The sequence below is a fragment of the Heptranchias perlo genome, chromosome 8 (genome assembly GCF_035084215.1).
Source record: "Heptranchias perlo isolate sHepPer1 chromosome 8, sHepPer1.hap1, whole genome shotgun sequence".
Classification (NCBI taxonomy): domain Eukaryota; kingdom Metazoa; phylum Chordata; class Chondrichthyes; order Hexanchiformes; family Hexanchidae; genus Heptranchias; species Heptranchias perlo.
The window spans coordinates 18,328,298-18,349,123 of NC_090332.1; the positions used below are offsets into that span (position 1 = coordinate 18,328,298).

Genomic DNA, 20,826 nt, shown 5'->3' on the forward strand with positions numbered 1-20,826 from the left:
TGGAAGATGACCGTGTGACTGATGATGTCACCAAGGGGCAGCATGTAGTCGAGGAAGCGAAGTGGGCCAAGGATAGATCTTTAGGGGTCTCTGGAGCTAATGGCGCAGGGATGGGAAGAGAAGCCATTGCTGGAGATGCTCTGGTTACAATTGAGTAGATAAAAATGGAACCAATTGAGGGTAATCCCGCTAAACTAGGCAACGGATTAGAGGTGTTGGAGGAGTATGGTGTAGTCAACTGTGTCAAAGGCTGCAAAGAGATGGAGAAGAAGAGGGTTAACGCACCCTGGTCACAGTTACAGAGGATGTCATTTTTGACTTTGGTTACAGCTGTTTTGGTGCTCTGGCAGGGGCAGAAACCTGACTGGAGAGATTCAAACAGGGAATTATGGGAAAGATATGTATAGATTTGGGAAGCAACAACACATTCAAGGGCTTTGGAGAGGAAAGAGAGGTTAGAGATTGGGCGGCAGTTTGCAGGACAGAGGGGTCAAGGGTGGGCTTTTTGAGGCGGGGGGGTGGGGGGGGGGGGGGGGGAGATGATGATGGCAGTTTTGAAAGGGAGTACCTTAGGAGAGAGAACTATTTACAATGTCAGCTAGCATGGAGGTCAAGAAGGGAAGTTTGGTGGTCAGCAGTTCAATGGGAATGGGGTCAAGAGTTCAGGAGATGGGTCTCATGGACAAGATGAGCTCAGAGATTTTCAAAAAGAGTTGAGAGGGTGAAACAAGACGAGGTGCTCGAAGGAGAAGATGCCAGAGAAGTAGGGGGAGAGACCGTGGTGTGCCTTGATGATGCGGACAATTTGAGAACATGAATACAATGATGCACTTTAGTAGCATCTTCCCCTTTGTAAGGTACCCCTTCCAGTGACCAATTGAACACTTATCCAATATACTAATAAGAAGTTTGGCTTAAGATAAGAAGTTTGGAATTTCTGCACAATTGTGAAATCACCCAGACTGAACTATAAGTAGGCCTCAATAATCCCCTTGTCTTACACCAAACTGATCTACTTGCTGTCAAAGTCTAAAAGCTATGGATATTCAAACTACTTATATATTTCATAATTGTTGAAAACTTCTAAAATCAGAGTACTGTGAACAATGACTCTGGAACAATAATATCATCATAATACTGCAACAATTGTGTTATCAAGGGTTACTAGATAGAATAAAAAAATTTTGCTACAAGAAGATTTGGTTTGACCACAATTTTTTATTTATCATTAGAATTTGGATATTATGATATTCTCAAGTCTTGCATTTTAGGATACAAATTGATTGTTTCTTTTAACAATATTGTCCAAAATCTATGCCTGACGTTCATTTCTATTGATTTAATACTTTTATTCATGTACTGCAAGCAAGATATTACAGTAGTTATCCGTTTCACAGACAGACAGACATAGACTGACAGACAAGATTAATGTGGTAGAGAATCCTTACAGATCTCACTAAAATGGCAAACGTTATACAAAAGCACACATATAGCAGCTAAAACTACTGTTTATACTACTGTCATTAAAAGCAGTCAATAAGCATAATGGGTCCATGAGTGCATTAATCTATCCTCATGCTTATTCATTATTTACCTTTTGCCCTGCAATGATCACTCTCTCTCCCAGCTTCAGGCCCAGTGACATCAGTAGTGCCTTCCCTGAGATGTGATCATAGTTTGTCAACATGGCCTTTGATATGTCACATGTCAGCTGCAATGCGTCCAGGAGCATCTGCTTCAGTTCTTTGGCGACTGCTGCTGCCTCTGCCATCTCCAGGGGCATATCCAAGGGGTCAGGGACAATATCGGCTGGCACCTGCCCTTTATCATTCTATTAGGGGAGAAAAAGGAGTTATTAATATCTGTAACCAGTAAAATCATAACAGTCATTTCCCTTTGGAATACTGAATTTTGCTTACAGCTGTCAAAATCACAAGTACATTCCATAGCTCAAATATAAAAGTGGTGCATGGTACCAAAATTCTAATGCTGTAAGCATGACATTTTGTGACTAAATGAATCAAACCCACTGTACTGATTAGGAACAGTACCCAAAAGTAAAAATTGGTTTGATAACCTGATGGGTTAAGGTTGCTCAAGCAGCTCCAAAAGAACACCTCATTCTCCTTTGTCTAATGTGGCTGCGTTTACAGAGCTGTTCCTGAGGTAGAATGAGAATTTCAAGATTGCATGTTAAAATCAGCTATGGGCAGCCAAGCACTCGTCACCTGAAATATTCTGCTTACTCTGTTGCCAGTTGTAGCATTGCTTATATGCCACATCTTTCACCAGACACCTTTGAAGCCCCAATGCAGGGAAAATTGTCAGAAAAAATTAAATCAGCATGATAACTGGAATTGTGACAACCATTTAAAAATCTATGGAATAAAGCACATGGTGAAAATGGCTGACTCCCAAAAGGAACATTTGATAAGCGGCACAGAATTATCTGGAAAGAGAGGGATCACCAGCCCTGGAAAAAAATTAAAGGAGAGGGGGAGGTGGGGGACAGCCAGCATCGGGGGTCGGCCGATCGCGGGCTCCTGTCGGCTAGGAGAGCTTGTTGGGTCTGGATGAAGCACTCCTGCTCCTCTGGGCTCACAAGCAGTGCAATAAAGACACTCACCTCATGGATCCGGCTCTTCCCGCCTGCTTTCACCTGACATGAATCATAAGCGAGGGGACACCCAAACAGGTACGGTTAAATTCATTTTACTTTTGTAATTCACAAACAATTAAGTACCTCAACTATTTCAACTATCTACATTGCCCTTTTAAGTATCGGCCCGCCAGCTTTGAGTGGGGGCAGGACTTCCTGGTGTCTGTTGTGCACAAGCAAACCTGCCAGGGTTAAACCCAGAAGTGGGCGCGTTGGAGCCGGGACGCAGTCCCGCTCCAAAAAGTTATTATTTTAACCTCCTACCTGCCCCCAACCCACAAGTTCATGGGGGTTATAATTACCCCTCCACCCCAATGAGCACCAGAATGTCTGGAACAGACAACAACTTGAGCATTTAACGTAGTAACACGTCCCAAAGCACTTCACAGGAGCATTATCAGACAGAATTTGACACTAAGCCACATAAGGAGATGTTAGGATAGGTGACAAAAAGGTTTGGTCAAATAAGTAGATTTTAAAGGGCGTCTTAAAGAAGGGGAGAGAGGTAGAGAGGTAGGCAGGTTTAGGGAGGGAATGCTGTAGCTTAGGGCCTAGGTAGCTAAAGGCACGGTTACCAACAACGGAGTGATGAAAATCAGGGATGCACAAGAGGCCAGAATTGGAGGAACGCAAAGTTCCCGGAGGGTTGTAGGGCTGGACAACCCAATACGTCCAATGAGAAACAGCTGGCACCTTAAGCTGCCCATCACTGCCCCCAGTCACTGAGTAGCAATAGGGAACCCAGTAAAATTCCTCCGCTCCCCAGCTGAGCAGAATTGTGGCACTTGGAAATGTTAAGGGGCACGTCCTCTCCCTCGTGCCCTTTGCATTTCCCCTTCCCTCATCTCCCTCCATTTCCACATCCCTCTTCTCTCATCTCTCCCTATCCCCATCCCTCTTTCCTCCTTCCCTGTTGGATAATTCCTTCCTTATCCTTTTAACAGATTCGAAAAGCTAGAGACATTAATATGTCTGATAACTAACTTCATTTATTATTGTCACAAAATATTAAGCAACACACATCAGCCTTACGTCTAACATTCACGTGCATATGATTTTTGGTGAGGAACCGTGAAAATGGCTTCTCCAAGCCGGTTCACGCTACCTAGTCTTGAAGTTCTTCCTACTGAATAAAAACATGGCTTCTCTTCTTATACCATTTCTTTTTATGATCTGTTTCCTGCTAGATGCAACACTATCTGATGTTTTACAAATCCCATTTCTTTGAACAGGTTACCACATAGGGATGATGAGGGTCCTCACGTTTTTTCACACCATACTGTTATAGTCTTATCACTGCTTTTAAGGACATAAGAAATAGGAGCAGGAGTAGGCCCATACAACCCCTTGAGCCTGCTCCGCCATTCAATAAGATCATGGCTGATCTCCGACCTCAACTCCACTTTCCCACCCGATCCCCATATCCCTTCTTAGTGCGCAAAAATCTGTCTATCTCAGCTTTGAATATTTTCAACGACTGAGCATCCACAGGCCTCTGGGGTAGAGGATTCCAAAGATTCACAACCCTCTGAATGAAGAAATTTTTCCTCATCTCGGTCCTAAATAGCCGACCCCTTATCTCGAGACTATGACTCCTAGTTCTAGACTCTCCAGCCAGCGGACACAGCCTCTCCACATCTACTCTGTCAAGCCCTGTAAGAATTTTAAATGTTTCAATGAGATCACATCTCATTCTTTTAAACACTAGAGAATGTAGGGCCATTCTACTCAATCTCTCCTCATAGAATAACCCTCTCATCCCAAGAATCAATCTAGTGAACCTTTGTTGCAGCCCCTCTAAGGCAAGTATACCCTTCCTTAGGTAAGGAGACCAAAACTGTATACAGTACTCCAGGTGTGATCTCACCAGAGCCCTATATAATTGCAGCAAAACCTTCTTACTCTTATGCTCCAACCCCCTTGCAATAAACGCTAACATACCATTTGGCTTCCAAATTGCTTGCTGTACCTGCATGTTAACTTTCTGTGATTTGTGTACAAGGACATCCAAAACCTTCTAACTACCAATATTTCTTAATCTCTCACCTTTTAAAAAATATTCTGCTTTTCTATTCTTCCTACCAAAGTGGACAATTTCACATTTCCCCACATTATACTCCATCTGCCACCTTCTCGCCCACTCACTTAACCTGTCTATATCCCTTTGCAGCATCTTTGCATCCTCCTTACAGCTTACTTTCCCTCCTAGCTTTGTATCGTCACCAAACTTGGATACATTACACTTGGTCCCCTCATCTAAGTCATTAATATAGATTGTAAACAGCTGAGGTCCAAGCGCTGATCCTTGCGGCACCCCACTAGTTACAACCGGTCAACCCAAAAATGACCCGTTTATTCCTACTTTCTGATTTCTGTCCGTTAGCCAATCCTCAATCCACGCTAATATATTACCCCCAATCACATGAGCCCTAATCTTGTGTAACAACCTCTTGTGTGGCACCTTATCGAATGCCTTTTGAAAATCCAAATATACTACATCTACTGGTTCCCCCTTATCTACCCTGCTAGTTACACCCTCAAAAAACTCTAATAGGTTTGTCAAACACGATTTCCCTTTCATAAAACCATATTTCAACTCTGCCTAATCATATTCCCGAGCCATAGCTTTGTTGTACAAAACTTTTGATGTATGCTCTACTGGCCTGGATATATCCATGCTAAGAAATGTTAGTATCAGCTTGGTGAAGGATGCCAGTGAACACTTTCTATTTTAAGCAGGCAGTCAGCATCAACTTACTCCAGATCATGCTTAACATATTAGTTGCACAGTTAAGCTTTTTATACTGTAGCAATCTCCTTTCTTACACCACCCCAGTTGTGACCAAAAGCCTGTGTTTTAAAAACCTTTGGGTGCTAACTTGGGTCATGTAGCGCCCGTTGTTTTGGCGCTACACGGCTTCTCCAACATCCAAGATGGCGTCTTGGCTGAGCACGCACATTTCCAAGTGATGTGCGCCAGACGTCATCTTGGTATAGGAGTTAGCGCGTGTGCAAATACCGAACGCTGGAAGCATGTAAAGTAAGGAGAAAATGGATACAATCATTGTGCAACGCTGATTTAAAGTGATAGGCATAATTTTGGGACTTAACGCTCAACTCAACTCTCAGCCTTAACCCCGACCATCTTAACGTGTCTTAGAGTGCCTGGAGGACCCCCATCAGCGCTATTTAAAGTGACCATGCAGGTTTTACAGGTAAGTGGCTGGATTATTGCTTCAGGCTGCCGAGACATTTGTAACTGTTTTTGGAGGTCTCCTATACTTGAATACTAGGACGAGAGGACACAGCCTAATATTTAGAGCCAGGACATGCAGGAGTGAAATTGGGTATATGGGTGATGAGGGTGTAGTGCGTAGAGCAATGGATGCGGCTAGTGGTGTAGTTGGTAGGAGACGCCACTTGACAGTTGACCTTACTCACCTTGACCATTCATGTCAAAGCATTGAACTTCTTTCTCCACTGTATCCATGTTCATGATGCTGTGTGCACCTGGCACTGACTTCGTCCCCCGCTGCCTCCCACTGCCTTTTGGATATATGTTTGAGGGCCTCTTACCCCCACCCCCACCCCCTCCCCCACCCCCTCCCCCCTCCAGATATATGATGTCTCGCCTTCTGTCCACTTCGTGCACCAAGGCCTCTAGTGCATCAGCAGAGAACCTTGGTCACACACTCTCGCAGGCCTGGTATAAACTCAGATCAGCAGATGAGAAGTTTGGCATGCAGATTAGAGGATGTGGGATTTAGTAGTGCGCAACCTTTATTCAATGTTTGAACATAACTCACCAGTCTGTAAACATAGGGATGGGAGCTGCATCTGTGTTTTGCATGTGCAATGTCTGATCGCCATTCAGACTCCATGCAGACAGCAGACTGTTATTTTCAGCAAGTAACAGGTACCAGCTACCTTTAAGAGATTTTTAAGAGACTGCCTGCCTTTGAGAGATTGAGGCTCCCCCTGCTGGAGGAAAGTGCAAATTGCATTGAATCCTCATGTCAAGGCTGATTTCCAATGTTGGTTGAAGATAAGTCCTCACAAATGTCCCGTCCTGCCTGCGCAGGGGCCACTGGGCACGGGGTAATAGTGGATCGCGCTACCCCCATCCAATAATAGGCCCTATCCAATTTTTTTCCCGCTATGTGTTTTAATCCTAACAACCCTTTTAAGCTCAAAATCATCCACCTAATTTATTTATTTAATAATCTATATATGCCTATCCATACAGTACAATGTCTTCGGCCCTGAAACTCATACTCTCCAATGTTTATAAGCATCATTGTGGGCAAAAGACAGGATATGAGAGAATGCAGTTTAAACTAATTCAGTCTACATTACTGTTCTGTCTCTGTTAGAAATAAAAGTAATGTAAAAACAAATCTATATTCTTACATCCCCTCCCTCTCTTTTCCTCCCCTCTCCCTCCTAACTTCTCCCCCGGTCCCTCCCCTCCCATTTTTATCTACTCCCCTTCCCTCTCTTCTTTCCTCCCTCTCTCCCCAATGCTTCCCCTACTCCCTCCCTCCACTATTTCCCCTTTCACCCCTTCCTTCTCCACCTCTTTCCCTCTCCATCCCCTTCATCCCGTCCCCAGTCTCCCTCCCATTCTCCCCTCACCTCTCTCCCTCTCCCCATCCCCCACTCGCTTCGCCTCCTCCACTTTTTCTCCCTCTCTTTCCCTTCCCTGTCCATTCCCGTCCTCCTTTCCCCCTCCTGTTTTCTCTCACCCTCTCCCCATCCCCTCCTCTCTCTCCCTCCCATCTGCCTCCTCTCCCAACCCCACTTCAATCCAGTTATCTCTCCATCCTCTAATCCTGCTTGACTTTTAGTGTCCTGGGTCTTGTAATGTCATGGGAGATTGACTAATAAATATATATGTCTACCAAATATTTATAGTGTCAGTTAATTTTTTTTTCTACTTGCTAAATAAGTAAATTATTCATCTTTGACTGCAGTAACCATTCTTTAAAAAACTTACAGAGAGGGGAATACTTTCAGTAAAGAATTCCTTCCGCAACTATACATATTTATGAAGTAAAACGTTTTGTTCCTGTATGACCGTATGTTTGAAAGGTCCCTCTGCTTTCTGACCACCAATTAGATTACAAAAATAAAAACAGAAAGCTATCACGACAATTACTTGTGTGGGGATGTAACACAGAATGTGCAACTTGAGCAGCTGCAGATGAAGGTGACCTGTAATGGCAGGAGATCAGTATGTGGCAAACATCAGAAACCTAGGAGGCAGACTACCGATGATCATTGCCATGAGAGACCTACCAGTACTATTAAACAATCATTTAGATTTTTTTTTGTTTAGGAAGACAGCAGTAATTTTATAACTAATTTTGCCTGCTGTGAAAATCTGCTATTTAGGGTCTTGTACTGTAAACTGCTTCGATGATGTATGTTACATTGCAGATACATTACAGAACTGTCCCACTGACTAACCTGGAAGTCAGGCCAAACTGGCCTGGATATATGCATGCTAAGAAATGTTAGTATCAGCTTGGTGAAGGATGCCAGTGAACACTTTCTATTTTAAGCAGGCAATGTCAGCATCAACTTTCTCCAGATCATGCTTAACAGACTGGTTGCACTGTTAAGCTCCCTTTGCTCTACACCAACAAATGTGCTTTAAACCCAAACTCAGTAGAGCACTACAACCACACTAGAGTGAGTTTTTACACTCCTCATATCTGCTATTCTTATGCCCCACTGAATAAGTAGCAAATTGGAGTGAATCACGGGCGATGTTGTTCTAAGAGAAACTGGGTTAAGATTGCCCCAATTCACTTCATATAGGACCCTTATAGCTGGCATACAAATGAGGCTTCCAGCCCATTACTTTGACCAGGATTCAAATCTCAGAAGTGACAGGACAATGTGCTAACCCTCTGAATAGCCCATGAAACAGATATTGGGGGTGAAATTCTTCTTGGGTGGTAGCGCAAAACGGGCGAAAGCGCATCAGCAGCCCGTTTCACATTCCGCCGATTTTCTTTTCCCGTGACTTCATTGGAAAAGAAAATCAGGCAGAATGTATAACAGGCTGCCAATGCGTTATCGCCCAAGGTGAATTACACTTCCCCTTTAATACTACTGAGGTGAATATTGATAGTTCACTAATGTGATGCCCCCAACTTTCTCTTGTCAGCTGAACAAAGCTATTTTCACAAGTGTTTTTTCTTTAAAAAAAAACAAGTAAGCAAGCATAATTAAATTCTTCTACACTTTACAGAATAATTAAAAAGAAAATGGGACAGTAAAGCCAATTATTATTTTACTGTATTTTCCCATGTGTATTTAACATAGGCTTTTTAAGCACAGAAAGGAAATTATGTTAATGTCTACCTATTACTGTGTTGTCTTTTTGTTCACCAAAAGAAACGTCGGGTTATGACAATTTGGACAACTTCAACAATTTGTTATCTTTTTTTAAAATTGCAAACCTTAATGGGCTGTTGTTTAAAAATTAATTCATAACACTTAACTGCACTAAGCTTAGGTCAAGCAGTTCTGCAGGTTATACTTATAGAACAAAAGATTATACAATAACTTTCATGACGCACATGCCCTATAGATGAATATGTGCAAAATTTTGGCTTATCAAAGTTCAAATTTCATTTGAATACACAAAAGGAAATCTGTATGTAACAGGCTGTAACTAAATTATTTTCACTCTGCTCACTTACATAAATGTTAATCTAACTTTTATTTCTATTCTTATGATCTACAGCCTTCTATAAACTCACAAAACTGATGCATGCATGTTGCTTCAGCTACTGAGATTATAACAGTGGCTCACTATTACTGTAACACTGTAACACCAATACTATTGTGCAAAGATTTTAAATTTTACTTTAAACTGAGTTAGAAATGATTGACAATCACTAAAATCAATATTAAAATTACTGTGCATACAAATGTTTAGGTTAACTGATGCAGGCAGTGAAATGGAGCAGCGTAGCAGTCCGTCCTTTCAATCCTCACTAATGGGTAGTAGCAGTAATGGAAAGGGGGAGGGTAGGAAATAAGATGGTTCAGAATTGATTCCAGAAGATGCTCCAGCTTTTTCTTTCTTCCTTTCTACAGTACAATTTAACATGCAGCTTTTTAAAAAATGAGTAATGCCTTTAAAAAAGAACTGGATACATGATCTGGTTAGGAATGGGCTTGAAAGTTACAAATATGATAAAATATTCTATGGAACATGATGGTTCCTGAACTGCTGGTAACGTGGAAATGTCAGGCTAAGAAAAATAAGAACATAAAAGTCAAGGAGGAGGAAAAAAGCACTTAGCCAAAAGCTCATCCTTCCAGCACCCTAATTCTTCCACTATAATATCCAACTGCATTTAACTTAACTAACATTTTTACACCTTGTCTAACGAGTAGCAGAAACAAATAATAAATTTGTTTTTTCCACTCATTGATATTTATATCTTCCACTCTCTTACTTTAAAGAATACCCTAGGTCGAGCTTGTGTATGTACCATATTTAACATTTTATATACCTCAGAGGTTCTTCCCCACTACCCGCCCCCAGCCCCTACCCTTAACTGCCCACTTCCCAGATTATAGAGTTTTGAGTTTCTCTAATCTTTCTTCGTAGCTCATCCCTTTTACACTAGGAATCAGTCTTCCTGGCACCCTCTCCAATGCACGTACGTTTTTTATAATTTAGTACTGAATAGTATTCCAAGTACTCTCTGGCCAGCGCACTGTAAAACCATAGCATCTCAGGAGACTTGTACTCTACCATTCTGGCAATATATATCTCAGCATTCTATTAGCTTTTCAATTGCTTTACTACATTGTCTAGTCATTTAAAGTGAAATGTCTATTATCACTCCCAGGTCCCTTTCTAAGCCTCCTTTAGCCAATTGAATTGAATTCATTGTATACTAAATGTACATTTTTTTGAACAATATACAAAACTTAGTGGTAAATTTCCATTTGTCTGGTTAATTCCATCATCAATTCAAATCCTGTAAATCTTTTCGTATATCCTATGTCTCTAATCACACTCCCTATATTAGTGTTGTCAGCAAAACTTTAGATTTAGTTTCAATATCCAGATCATTAATGTAGATTTGAAACAATGGGGGACCAAGCAGTGATACTGATGGAGTCCATCCCCCCAGGTCTGACATTATAGCACCGAGTTTCCTTCCCCCCCCACCCCCCAACTGCCCGCCCTCACCATAAGTCAGGCAGTGCATATTTGAAACTCTCCCTACTTGGTCTTCACTGAACCTGGCTGAATTTCAGCTCATCAGCACAATGTGGGTGTGCACCTGGTGAGTTTTCTGCCTGGGATTCAGCGCATGTCCAAGAGTGAGAGGAAATGTGTGTGCTGCTGCCGGCCAGCAGCGCCTTAAAGAAGAAATTGTCTTTCGGAGTGACGGCAGCAGAACAAGTACCTGCAGCTGAAGGTATCTGACAGTAATTTTGGAAGAAGAAAGATGAAACAGTAGAAACGATGCATCAGGAAATACAGCTCAAGAGGAATGTTCGGTTTCCCTAAGATGGCCATCTATTGTCGAAAACGGTGGCTAATGTGCTGAATGCAATCTGCACTGTTTACAGGACACAGGTAATAAGAATATCAATAACCACACAAGTGTGTCATGATTGGAACCCACAACATCAACTCATATTTGAGTATTTATGTTGCTGGCAAAGGTGCTTGTGCTGGCAGGCAGTGAACTAGGAAACACTTGGGGCCAGTGGGCAAATGAGTGGAACAGGACGCAGTCTGTGCAGGTGAGCCAGGATTCACTTGGGCTGAACAGGCAGTGGGCTGAGAAGCACTCAAAACAACTGAATGGGTGATGAGCTAGTGAGCTGGGAAGCAGGCCGGCAAGCAAGTGGACCTGAAAGTACTTGGGGCAGCAGGCGCATGGGTCAGAAAGCACTTGGATTTGATTAATGAGAATGCAGGCTAGCAAGTACTTGGAGTAGGCAAGAAGTACTCAGGATGAGCAGGCAGGAAATCTATGTAGCTGGGCCCAGCCCAACCCAACTTGCATTTTTCTCCTCTTGCTGGTTTTCTCCTCAGCTGTTATCAGGCTTATGTGGTTGCACAATTACTTTGTCTAGGAAAGTTATGTATGGTGTGGGGGCAAAGTGTCCATGTGTTCAATTGCTGATCAGGTTTAATAAGAAGGCAGAGGAGCCTGAACCTTCCAATTAAAAACCAAACAGTAATATTCCTGAGAGAGGATGAGGAAGATGACTGAGGAAACAAATTGTATATTTAAACAACCTCCTAGAACATAGTTGTTCCTACCACTTACACCAGATGATGTTCTGATATTCCTAGAACAAAAAAAATTAGTTATCTCACAGGCTTCTGGATTTTATCATTGGATAGGGTTGAATGTTGATTAGACTCAGAAAGGAGGTACTCTTTACCTGAATTTTGGAACCAAAATGAAGAGGAAGGGGGCTAATGTGACGGATATGGAATGTAGCCAATCCGGAAGAACCAAAACATTAAAAAAACTCAATAAAGTCCAACCCAATAATTCAAGTTCCAGTGAAGCACTCCAAGTTGACCCTCAGTTTCCTACCACAGCAGAAAACAATTTCCAAGGATTCATAATACTGTACAGACAACTATAGTTGGAATAAGCATTTTATTCAGATTTTTATAGTTTTTTACATTCTAATGTTACTTTTACTGGTAAATTTTCAGCTTGGGAAAAATTCATGGAGAAAAATGACCAGTAGGCTGAATGGCCTCTTTCTGTGCAGGAACATTCTATGATTCTGGGATTAGTATCTCCTGCCACTTGCCAATTCAGGATTGGTAGATTTTTTAAAAATTATGTCTTGACTTCTCAGTTTTTCACTGTTTATTCGTTCCTCATTACCAAACGAATCAAAGTGTTTTTGACTGGTTCACGTTTGAATGGTGATATAAGAGATAAATTCTGATTCTTACCAATCAAAGGTATTGCACTTCAGGGCAAAACTTTCAGATGTAACAATTTCAGATGTAATATCTTTAAAATGGGTGATGCAATTGACCACATTGGATACAGGAACTTTTAAATATACAGATAGAAGATGGATATAATACGTTGTCATTATCCTTTTCCTGTACATGGGCTCTGTAGAAGACCCCTATTGTTCACCCTGTCCTCTGTCTACTTGTTAATTAAAGTCAAAACAGAAGGGTTCATACCCAAAATGTCTTGTCCTCTCCACAGATAATACCTGACCTGCTGAATGTTTTCAGTGTTTTCTGCTTTTGTTTGAGATTTGCAGCGCCTTTCGTATTTTGCTTCCTATTTAATTTTGTGTCTTGTCTGGAATATCTAAGCGGTTTACTTAATTTCCAAATTATCTTGAACTTCTAAGGCTACCCTTCACTCATATCTGTCTTTTCTATCATTCCAGAACATCATTTATCTGTTCATACTGAATTCATGGTCATCTTCTGGGGTTAGACATGTTCCTTTAATTCACATAACATCAGAGTTTTCTGCTCTTACAATGCCTCCAACTCAAGCATCTTATTCTAAATATAATTCTAGCATTCAGGTGTACGCACTTAATTGTATTCTTTATTTTTTTTTTAGTTTGTTTAATATCTACATGTTGATTTTGCCTGGATTTACTTTCTGCTTTGTTATTCTTTCCCTTCACTTGAACACCCTCAAAGTTCTGATTATCTATAATTAATCATATCTCTCCCCCATCACATCTAGTTAGCTAAACTAACAAGTAAGCACGAGATGTTTGGTTAAGGGTGAATAATATGGCTGTACATAGTGACACCACTATTCCCAGCCAGAATGGAGATGATTGGGTAATTCCCCTGTCAACCACGCCTACAGACCGCACTGCTGTAAGTGACTAGGATTGATTTTCTGGAATAAATACAGGCTGTAAAATTAGAAGGAGCATAGTGGTACAGCACCACTGAGTGATGTAATGTAGGTTTGTACCTCCACTAAGTTGCTAATCTAAAGTACACTGCCGTGGGGAAGTATCACAATGAAGCCAGTGAGGAAGGTTCTCCAGTCAGGAAGAGGTAAAGGAAAAGTCATCACCTAGCTGCTCTCGAAAATCTGCTAGTCATCAAATCAAGAGCAACTACAAACTATAGAAAGAGGTACACAGTTGGTGTGTAGCCCAAGTAGACCAAAGACAGGACTGGGAAAAATAACTTTAAAAAGAAAATAAAATTTCAATGTACTGCAAAAGCTCTGCCTTCAAATAGTTTATTCGTGTCCATTCTTTCATAATTTGAGAGTTTACTGTGTAACATAATTCATCTCAACATGAAAGGCTTTTGACATCTTCTAAAACTCATTAGACAACTTAATAAGATGGAAGATGGAATCTCTGCCTAGCCTCTTTAACTGTATTCTACTCTGTGTGAGAGCTTGAATGCTGTACATAACAATTCAAAGAAAAAAGATTTTAGTCTGTGGAGTAGCTTAGGTACAAGGTGCAATGTTATAATTCACCCTCAGATTATAAATAAGGCACCCTGACCTTAAGGTATTACATTTGTTCTGCAGATTAGAACACCGTAAAATCATTTTACTAAACCCACAAGAGATATAAGAGAGACAGAGAGAAATGTATAACTGAGCTTTTTTCCTATCTTACACCCTCCAATGTGCTGCTGTGAACAGACCCTTTCTCCGCGTGAAAGAGAGATGAGAAAATATGATCCAGCCAGCTTTTCTCTACATCCGCTGCACAAATTTGACTGAGCATGAAACAGCATTGACATTTAATTTGTACGGCAATTGGAACTGGCCTAGTATAAATAATGGAGAGTGATTGACTGCAATCGCAATTCATGTTAAAAAACTTCACCCCCTTCAGTTTTGTTTGAAACTGCAAAGCATGAACTTTCCATCATGCGAATAAAAATGCCTGATGAAAATCTCCTGCACATTTAAACTGAAGCTGAGCATTTACCATCATGCAGATTTGTTATGATCTTTTTAAAGATTATTTTAACACTGATTTTACCCCCTGCAGTCACCATTCAGCATTCCCCATACAAGAAAGGAAGCAGATTGCCATCTCACACCTCTCTGCATATTAAGTGTAAAAAAACACATTGGGGTGACTCAGCTGCTGTTATTTTCCTTTTTCTGTGCCGAAACACCTTGTCTCCAGCTAATGCCTTGCATAGACAGACCAGAGCAAGGAATTTAGTATTTTACATGACATAATATATTAACTTGTGCCAATTCATACTATGAAGAGGCAATTTTAACCCGGCTCACCCAGCAGAAACCGGGCAGACAGGCAGTTAAAATCGCCTAAGAGACTTACCTGCCACGTCCCACTTCATTCTCGTAGTCTTCCATTTTAACTTGCTCTTCTGAGCAGGCAGGAAGGACACCTGCCAGAAACAGGCAGGGTCCATCTTTAAATATGTAGATTAGGCTCCAATGATATCATAGGGGCCTAACTGTAATTTTAACCAGTGTCCTGAGCAGAGAAGCCGTTGTGGCTTTACAGTCAGGCGAACCTAGAGGGAAAGAGAATCAGGGCCAGAAGATGCCCAAATAGGCAAGTTTTTAAACTACTTTTTTAAAACTTTCCTTGTGGGGCCAGGGGGAGCAGGAGTGCTTCTCCAAGTCTGACAAGGAACGTTTAGGCCTCCCCTGGCCGGGGCTCCTCCCCCACAATTGCAAGACCATCCCAAAACACCCTACCCGCAACTTAACCGAGTGCTGAAGAACTGTTCCTACGGTCCTCGGTGGACGCCTCCTGCTGCTGGCCACTGGTTTTTTGGGCAGGTAATTGACCGAGGGCATGTAGCTGAGGCCCGGGAATTAAAATCGCCCAGGCCTCACATTGCCAAGGTCAGGACAGTTTGTCACCTGCCTCAGCCCCCGCCTGCCTGATATAAGAACATAAGAAATAGGAGCAGGAGTATGCCATCCGGCCACTCGAGCCTGCTCTGCCATTCGACAAGATCATGGCTGATCTTCTACCTCAACGCCATTTTCGTGCACCATCCCCATATCCCTTGATGCCTTTAATATCTAGAAATCTATCAATCTCTGTTTTGAATGTACTCAATGACTGAGCCTCCACAGCCCTCTGGGGTAGAGAATTCCAAAGATTCACCACCCTCTGAGTGAAGAAATTTCTCCTCATCTCAGTGCTAAATGGCCTACCCTTTATTCTGAGACTGTGATCCCTGGTTCTAGATTCCCCGGCCAGGGGAAACATCCTCCTTGCATCTACCCTGTTGAGCCCTGTAAGGATTTTGTATGTTTCAATGAGATCACCTCTCTTTCTTCTAAACTCTAGAGAATATAGGCCTAGTCTACTCAATCTCTCCTCATACCACAATCCCACCATCCCAGGAATCAGTCTGGTGAACCTTCGTTGCACTTCCTCTATGGCAAGTATATGCTTTCTTAGGTGAGGAGATCAAAATTGTACACAATACTCCAGCGGTGTGGTCTCACCAAGGCCCTATATATAATTGCAGTGAGACATCTTTACTCCTGTACTCAAATCCTCTTGTAATAAAGACCCAAGTTAGAGTCAGGGCTCAAATCTGAACCCACTGATAGCGCCAACCTGGCAACAAAACAACTCACTGCTTGTAAACATAGTGGGGGTGATTTTCATCACACTACCGCCCCATTTACACCTAAAAAGTGTGGTAGCAGGACCAATATTGCATGTGCCAACTTACTGCTGCTTGTCCACCTGTGCTGATTTTTGGGCTGATTTCGATTTAGACAGCCAGAACTCCTGCCCGAAATAGGCGGGGAACTAATGAATATATGCAAATCAGAGTCAAATTATGTTGTCAAGACCCCAATGTCATTTTCATCTCTGCCTGCAATGCTTCTACTAGCTCCTGATCCTGTTCACAAATCATGGGCCGACCAAGTCAAGGTGCAGCCATTTCCAGTGACAATTAAAGGAATCCTTCAGTTGCTTTTGCTTGTGTTACATTGTGGCTTTTGGCTACATTTCAAAGTGCTTGTAGTAGCTGTTTTTCTTCAGGAGAGTCCTTCTGGCAAGAGGAGGGGGAGGAGCAACAGCAGGAGGAAGCTCCAAATAGAGCTGCAGCTGCAGGGAGAGCAAACAAAATGAGGCATGCTCACAGGAATCTTTACCCTCCCAACAGAGTGTCTAGGCCCAGGACAACAGAGCTGTAGTTCCCTGAGGAGTAGTGCATAAGCAAGCTTTACTTCTCTAGGGAGACTATCACAGAGTTGTGTTGCCTCCTGCAACCACGTGTTACAGCTAGCACTGCACTGCCTGATGCAGTCAATGTCACTGCAGCCCTGAACCTCTGGCTACTTCCAGGCTGCTACAAAGGCTATCAGTAACATCAGTCAGTCTGGAGTTCATGCTTGCATTAAACAGGTGACTGATGCCATGATGTTAAAGCAAACACTTTCATCACTTTTCCCACAGACATCCAGAAGCAGCAGGATAGAGCTTGAGGTTCAGAGAGATTGCAGGCTTCCCCCAAGTCCAGGGCATCATTGACTGCACCCATGCCACTCTGCCGGCTCCTTCAGATGACTCCACTGCCTTTATGAATCACATGGGCTTCCATTCCATTAATACACAACTGGTGTGTGATTACCAGAAGAGCATCATGCAAGTCTGTGCCCACTTTCCCAACTTTAGATGTGGTCTCACCAATGCCCTGTACAACTGTAGTAAAACATCTCTACTTTTAAATTCCATTCGACTTGCAATAAATGACATCATTCCATTTGCCTTCCTAATCACTTGCTGTACCTGCATACTAACTTTTTGCGATTCATGTACTAGGGCACCCAGATCCCTCTGTACCTCAGAGTTCTGCAATCTCACTCCATTTTATTAAAATATTGCTTTTCTATTCCTCCTGCCAAAGTGCACAAGTTCACATTTTCCCACATTATACTCCATCTGCCAAATTTTTGCCCACTCATTTAACCTATCTATACCCCTTTGCAGACTGCCTACATCCTCTTCACAACTTACTTTCCTACCTACCTTTGGTTCATCAGCAAATTTAGCAACCATACATTCGGTCCCTTCATCCAAGTTATTGATATCGATTGTAAATATTTGAGGCCCCAGCACTGATCCCTGTGGCACTCCACTCGTTTCATCTTGCCAACCTGAAAATGACCCATTTATGCCTCCTCTCTGTTTCCTGTTAGCTAACCAATCCTTTATCCATGCTAATATGTTACCCCCTACACCAGGAGCTCTTATTTTGTGTAGTAGCCTTTGATGTGGCACCTTGTCAAATGCCTTCTGGAAATCCAAGGATCCCCTTTATCCAAGTTGCTTGTTACTTCCTCAAAGAACTCTAATAAATTAGTCAAACACAATTTCCCTTTCACGAAGCCATGTTGACTCTGCATGATTGCATTAAGATTTTCTAAGTGCCCTGCTATAACCTCCTTAATAATAGAGTCTAGCATTTTCCCTATGACAGATGTTAAGCTAACTGGCCTGTAGTTTCCTGCTTTCTGTCTCCCTCCTTTCTTGAATAGAGGAGTTACATACATTCATTATTTTCCAATCTGATGGGACCCTTCCAGAATCTAAGGAATTTTGGAAAATTAATACCAATACATATATCTCTGCAGCCACTTCTTTTAAGACCTTAGGATGAAGTCCGTCAGCACCTAGGGACTTGTCAGCTTTTAGTTCCAATATTTTTTTTCAGAACCCTTTCCCTAGTAATTGTAAATGTTTTAAGTTCCTCCCTCCCTTTCACTTCTTGATTCACAATTATTTCTGGCATGTTATTTGTATCCTCTACAGTGAAGACGGACGCAAAATATCTGTTCAATTCATCCGCCATTTCCTTATTCTCATTAATTCCCCAGACTCACTCTCTAGAGGACCAACGCTCACTATACTTACTCTTTTCCTTTTTAAATACTTGTAGAAACTCTTACTATCTGTTTTTATATTTCTAGCTAGCTTTCACTCGTACACTAATTTCTCCCTCTTTATTATTCTTTTAGTCATTCTTTGCTGTTTTTTATATTCTGTCCAATAAGAGAGATATGAAGGGGAGTCTTACCTTGACAGTCCTGGTGAGGTCATTAGTTATTTTTCCCTGTACTGCAGCCAGGTCCTGGAAATGAATGAGTCCTCCTCCATGTTGAGCACCACTTGGTTGGAGGAAGCACTGAGGGTATCAAGGGCACAAAATGTACTCTGGGTGGGGAACTTCAATGTCCATCAACAAGAGTGGCTCGGTAGCACCACTACTGACCGAGCTGGCCGAGTCCTGAAGGGCATAGCTGCCAGACTGGGCCTGCGGCAGGTGGTGAGCGAACCAACACGAGGGAAAAACTTACTTGACCTCGTCCTCACCAATCTACCTGTCGCAAATGCATCTGTCCATGACAGTATTGGTAGGAGTGACCACCGCACAGTCCTCGTGGAGATGAAGTCCCGTCTTCGCACTGAGGACACCATCCAACGTGTTGTGTGGCACTACCACTGTGCCAAATGGGATAGATTCAGAACAGATCTAGCAGCTCAAAACTGGGCATCCATGAGGCGCTGTGGGCCAGCAGCAGCAGCAGAATTATATTCCAGCACAATCTGTAACCTCATGGCCCGGCATATTCCTCACTCTACCATTACCAACAAGCCAGGGGATCAACCCTGGTTCAATGAGGAGTGTAGAAGAGCATGCCAGGAGCAGCACCAGGCGTACCTAAAAATGAGATGCCAACCTGGTGAAGCTACAACTCAGGACTACATGCATGCTAAACAGTGGAAGCAACATGCTATAGACAGAGCTAAGCGATTCCACAACCAACGGATCAGATCAAAGCTCTGCAGTCCTGCCACATCCAGTCGTGAATGGTGGTGGACAATTAAACAACTAAAGGGAGGAGGAGGCTCTGCAAACATCCCCATTCTCAATGATGGCGGAGTCCAGCACGTGAGTGCAAAAGACAAGGCTGAAGCGTTTGCAACCATCTTCAGCCAGAAGTGTCGAGTGGATGATCCATCTCGGCCTCCTCCCGATATCCCCACCATCACGGAAGCCAGTCTTCAGCCAATTCTATTCATTCCACGTGATATCAAGAAACGGCTGAGTGCACTGGATACAGCAAAGGCTATGGGCCATGACAACATCCCAGCTGTAGTGCTGAAGACTTGTGCTCCAAAACTAGCTGCGCCTCTAGCCAAGCTGTTCCAGTACAGCTACAACACTGGCATCTACCCGACAATGTGGAAAATTGCCCAGGTATGTCCTGTCCACAAAAAGCAGGACAAATCCAATCCGGCCAATTACCGCCCCATCAGTCTACTCTCAATCATCAGCAAAGTGATGGAAGGTGTCGTCGACAGTGCTATCAAGCGGCACTTACTCACCAATAACCTGCTCACCGATGCTCAGTTTGGGTTCCGCCAGGACCACTCGGCTCCAGACCTCATTACAGCCTTGGTCCAAATATGGACAAAACAGCTGAATTCCAGAGGTGAGGTGAGAGTGACTGCCCTTGACATCAAGGCAGCATTTGACCGAGTGTGGCACCAAGGAGCCCTAGTAAAATTGAAGTCAATGGGAATCAGGGGGAAAACTCTCCAGTGGCTGGAGTCATACCTAGCACAAAGGAAGATGGTAGTGGTTGTTGGAGGCCAATCATCTCAGCCCCAGGACATTGCTGCAGGAGTTCCTCAGGGCAGTGTCCTAGGCCCAACCATCTTCAGCTGCTTCATCAATGACCTTCCCTCCATCATAAGGTCAGAAATGGGGATGTTCGCAACCCCTCAAATAATGAAGCAGTCCGAGCCCACATGCAGCAAGACCTGGACAACATCCAGGCTTGGGCTCATAAGTGGCAAGTAACATTCGCGCCAGATAAGTGCTAGGCAATGACCATCTCCAACAAGAGAGAGTCTAACCACCTTCCCTTGACATTCAACGGCATTACCATTGCCGAATCCCCCACCATCAACATCCTGGGGGTCACCATTGACCAGAAACTTTACTGGACAAGTCATATAAATACTGTGGCTACGAGAGCAGGTCAGAGACTGGGTATTCTGCGGCGAGTGACTCACCTCCTGACTCCCCAAAGCCTTTCCACCAACTACAAGGCACAAGTCAGGAGTGTGATGGAATACTCTCCACTTGCCTGGATGAGTGCAGCTCC

At 42.9% G+C, this 20,826-nt stretch overlaps 1 protein-coding gene across 3 annotated transcripts in view; it reads right to left on the reverse strand.

Annotated features, from left to right (window-relative positions):
- The window catches only part of LOC137324451 (CAP-Gly domain-containing linker protein 4-like), a 223,485-nt gene that overhangs the window by 142,820 nt on the left and 59,839 nt on the right, over positions 1-20,826 (reverse strand). For all 3 annotated transcript variants that reach the window (XM_067988729.1, XM_067988730.1, XM_067988732.1), the window contains exon 7: positions 1,595-1,831. In XM_067988729.1, the coding sequence (XP_067844830.1) occupies positions 1,595-1,831 (237 nt within the window). The remainder of the gene's footprint in view (positions 1-1,594; positions 1,832-20,826) is intronic.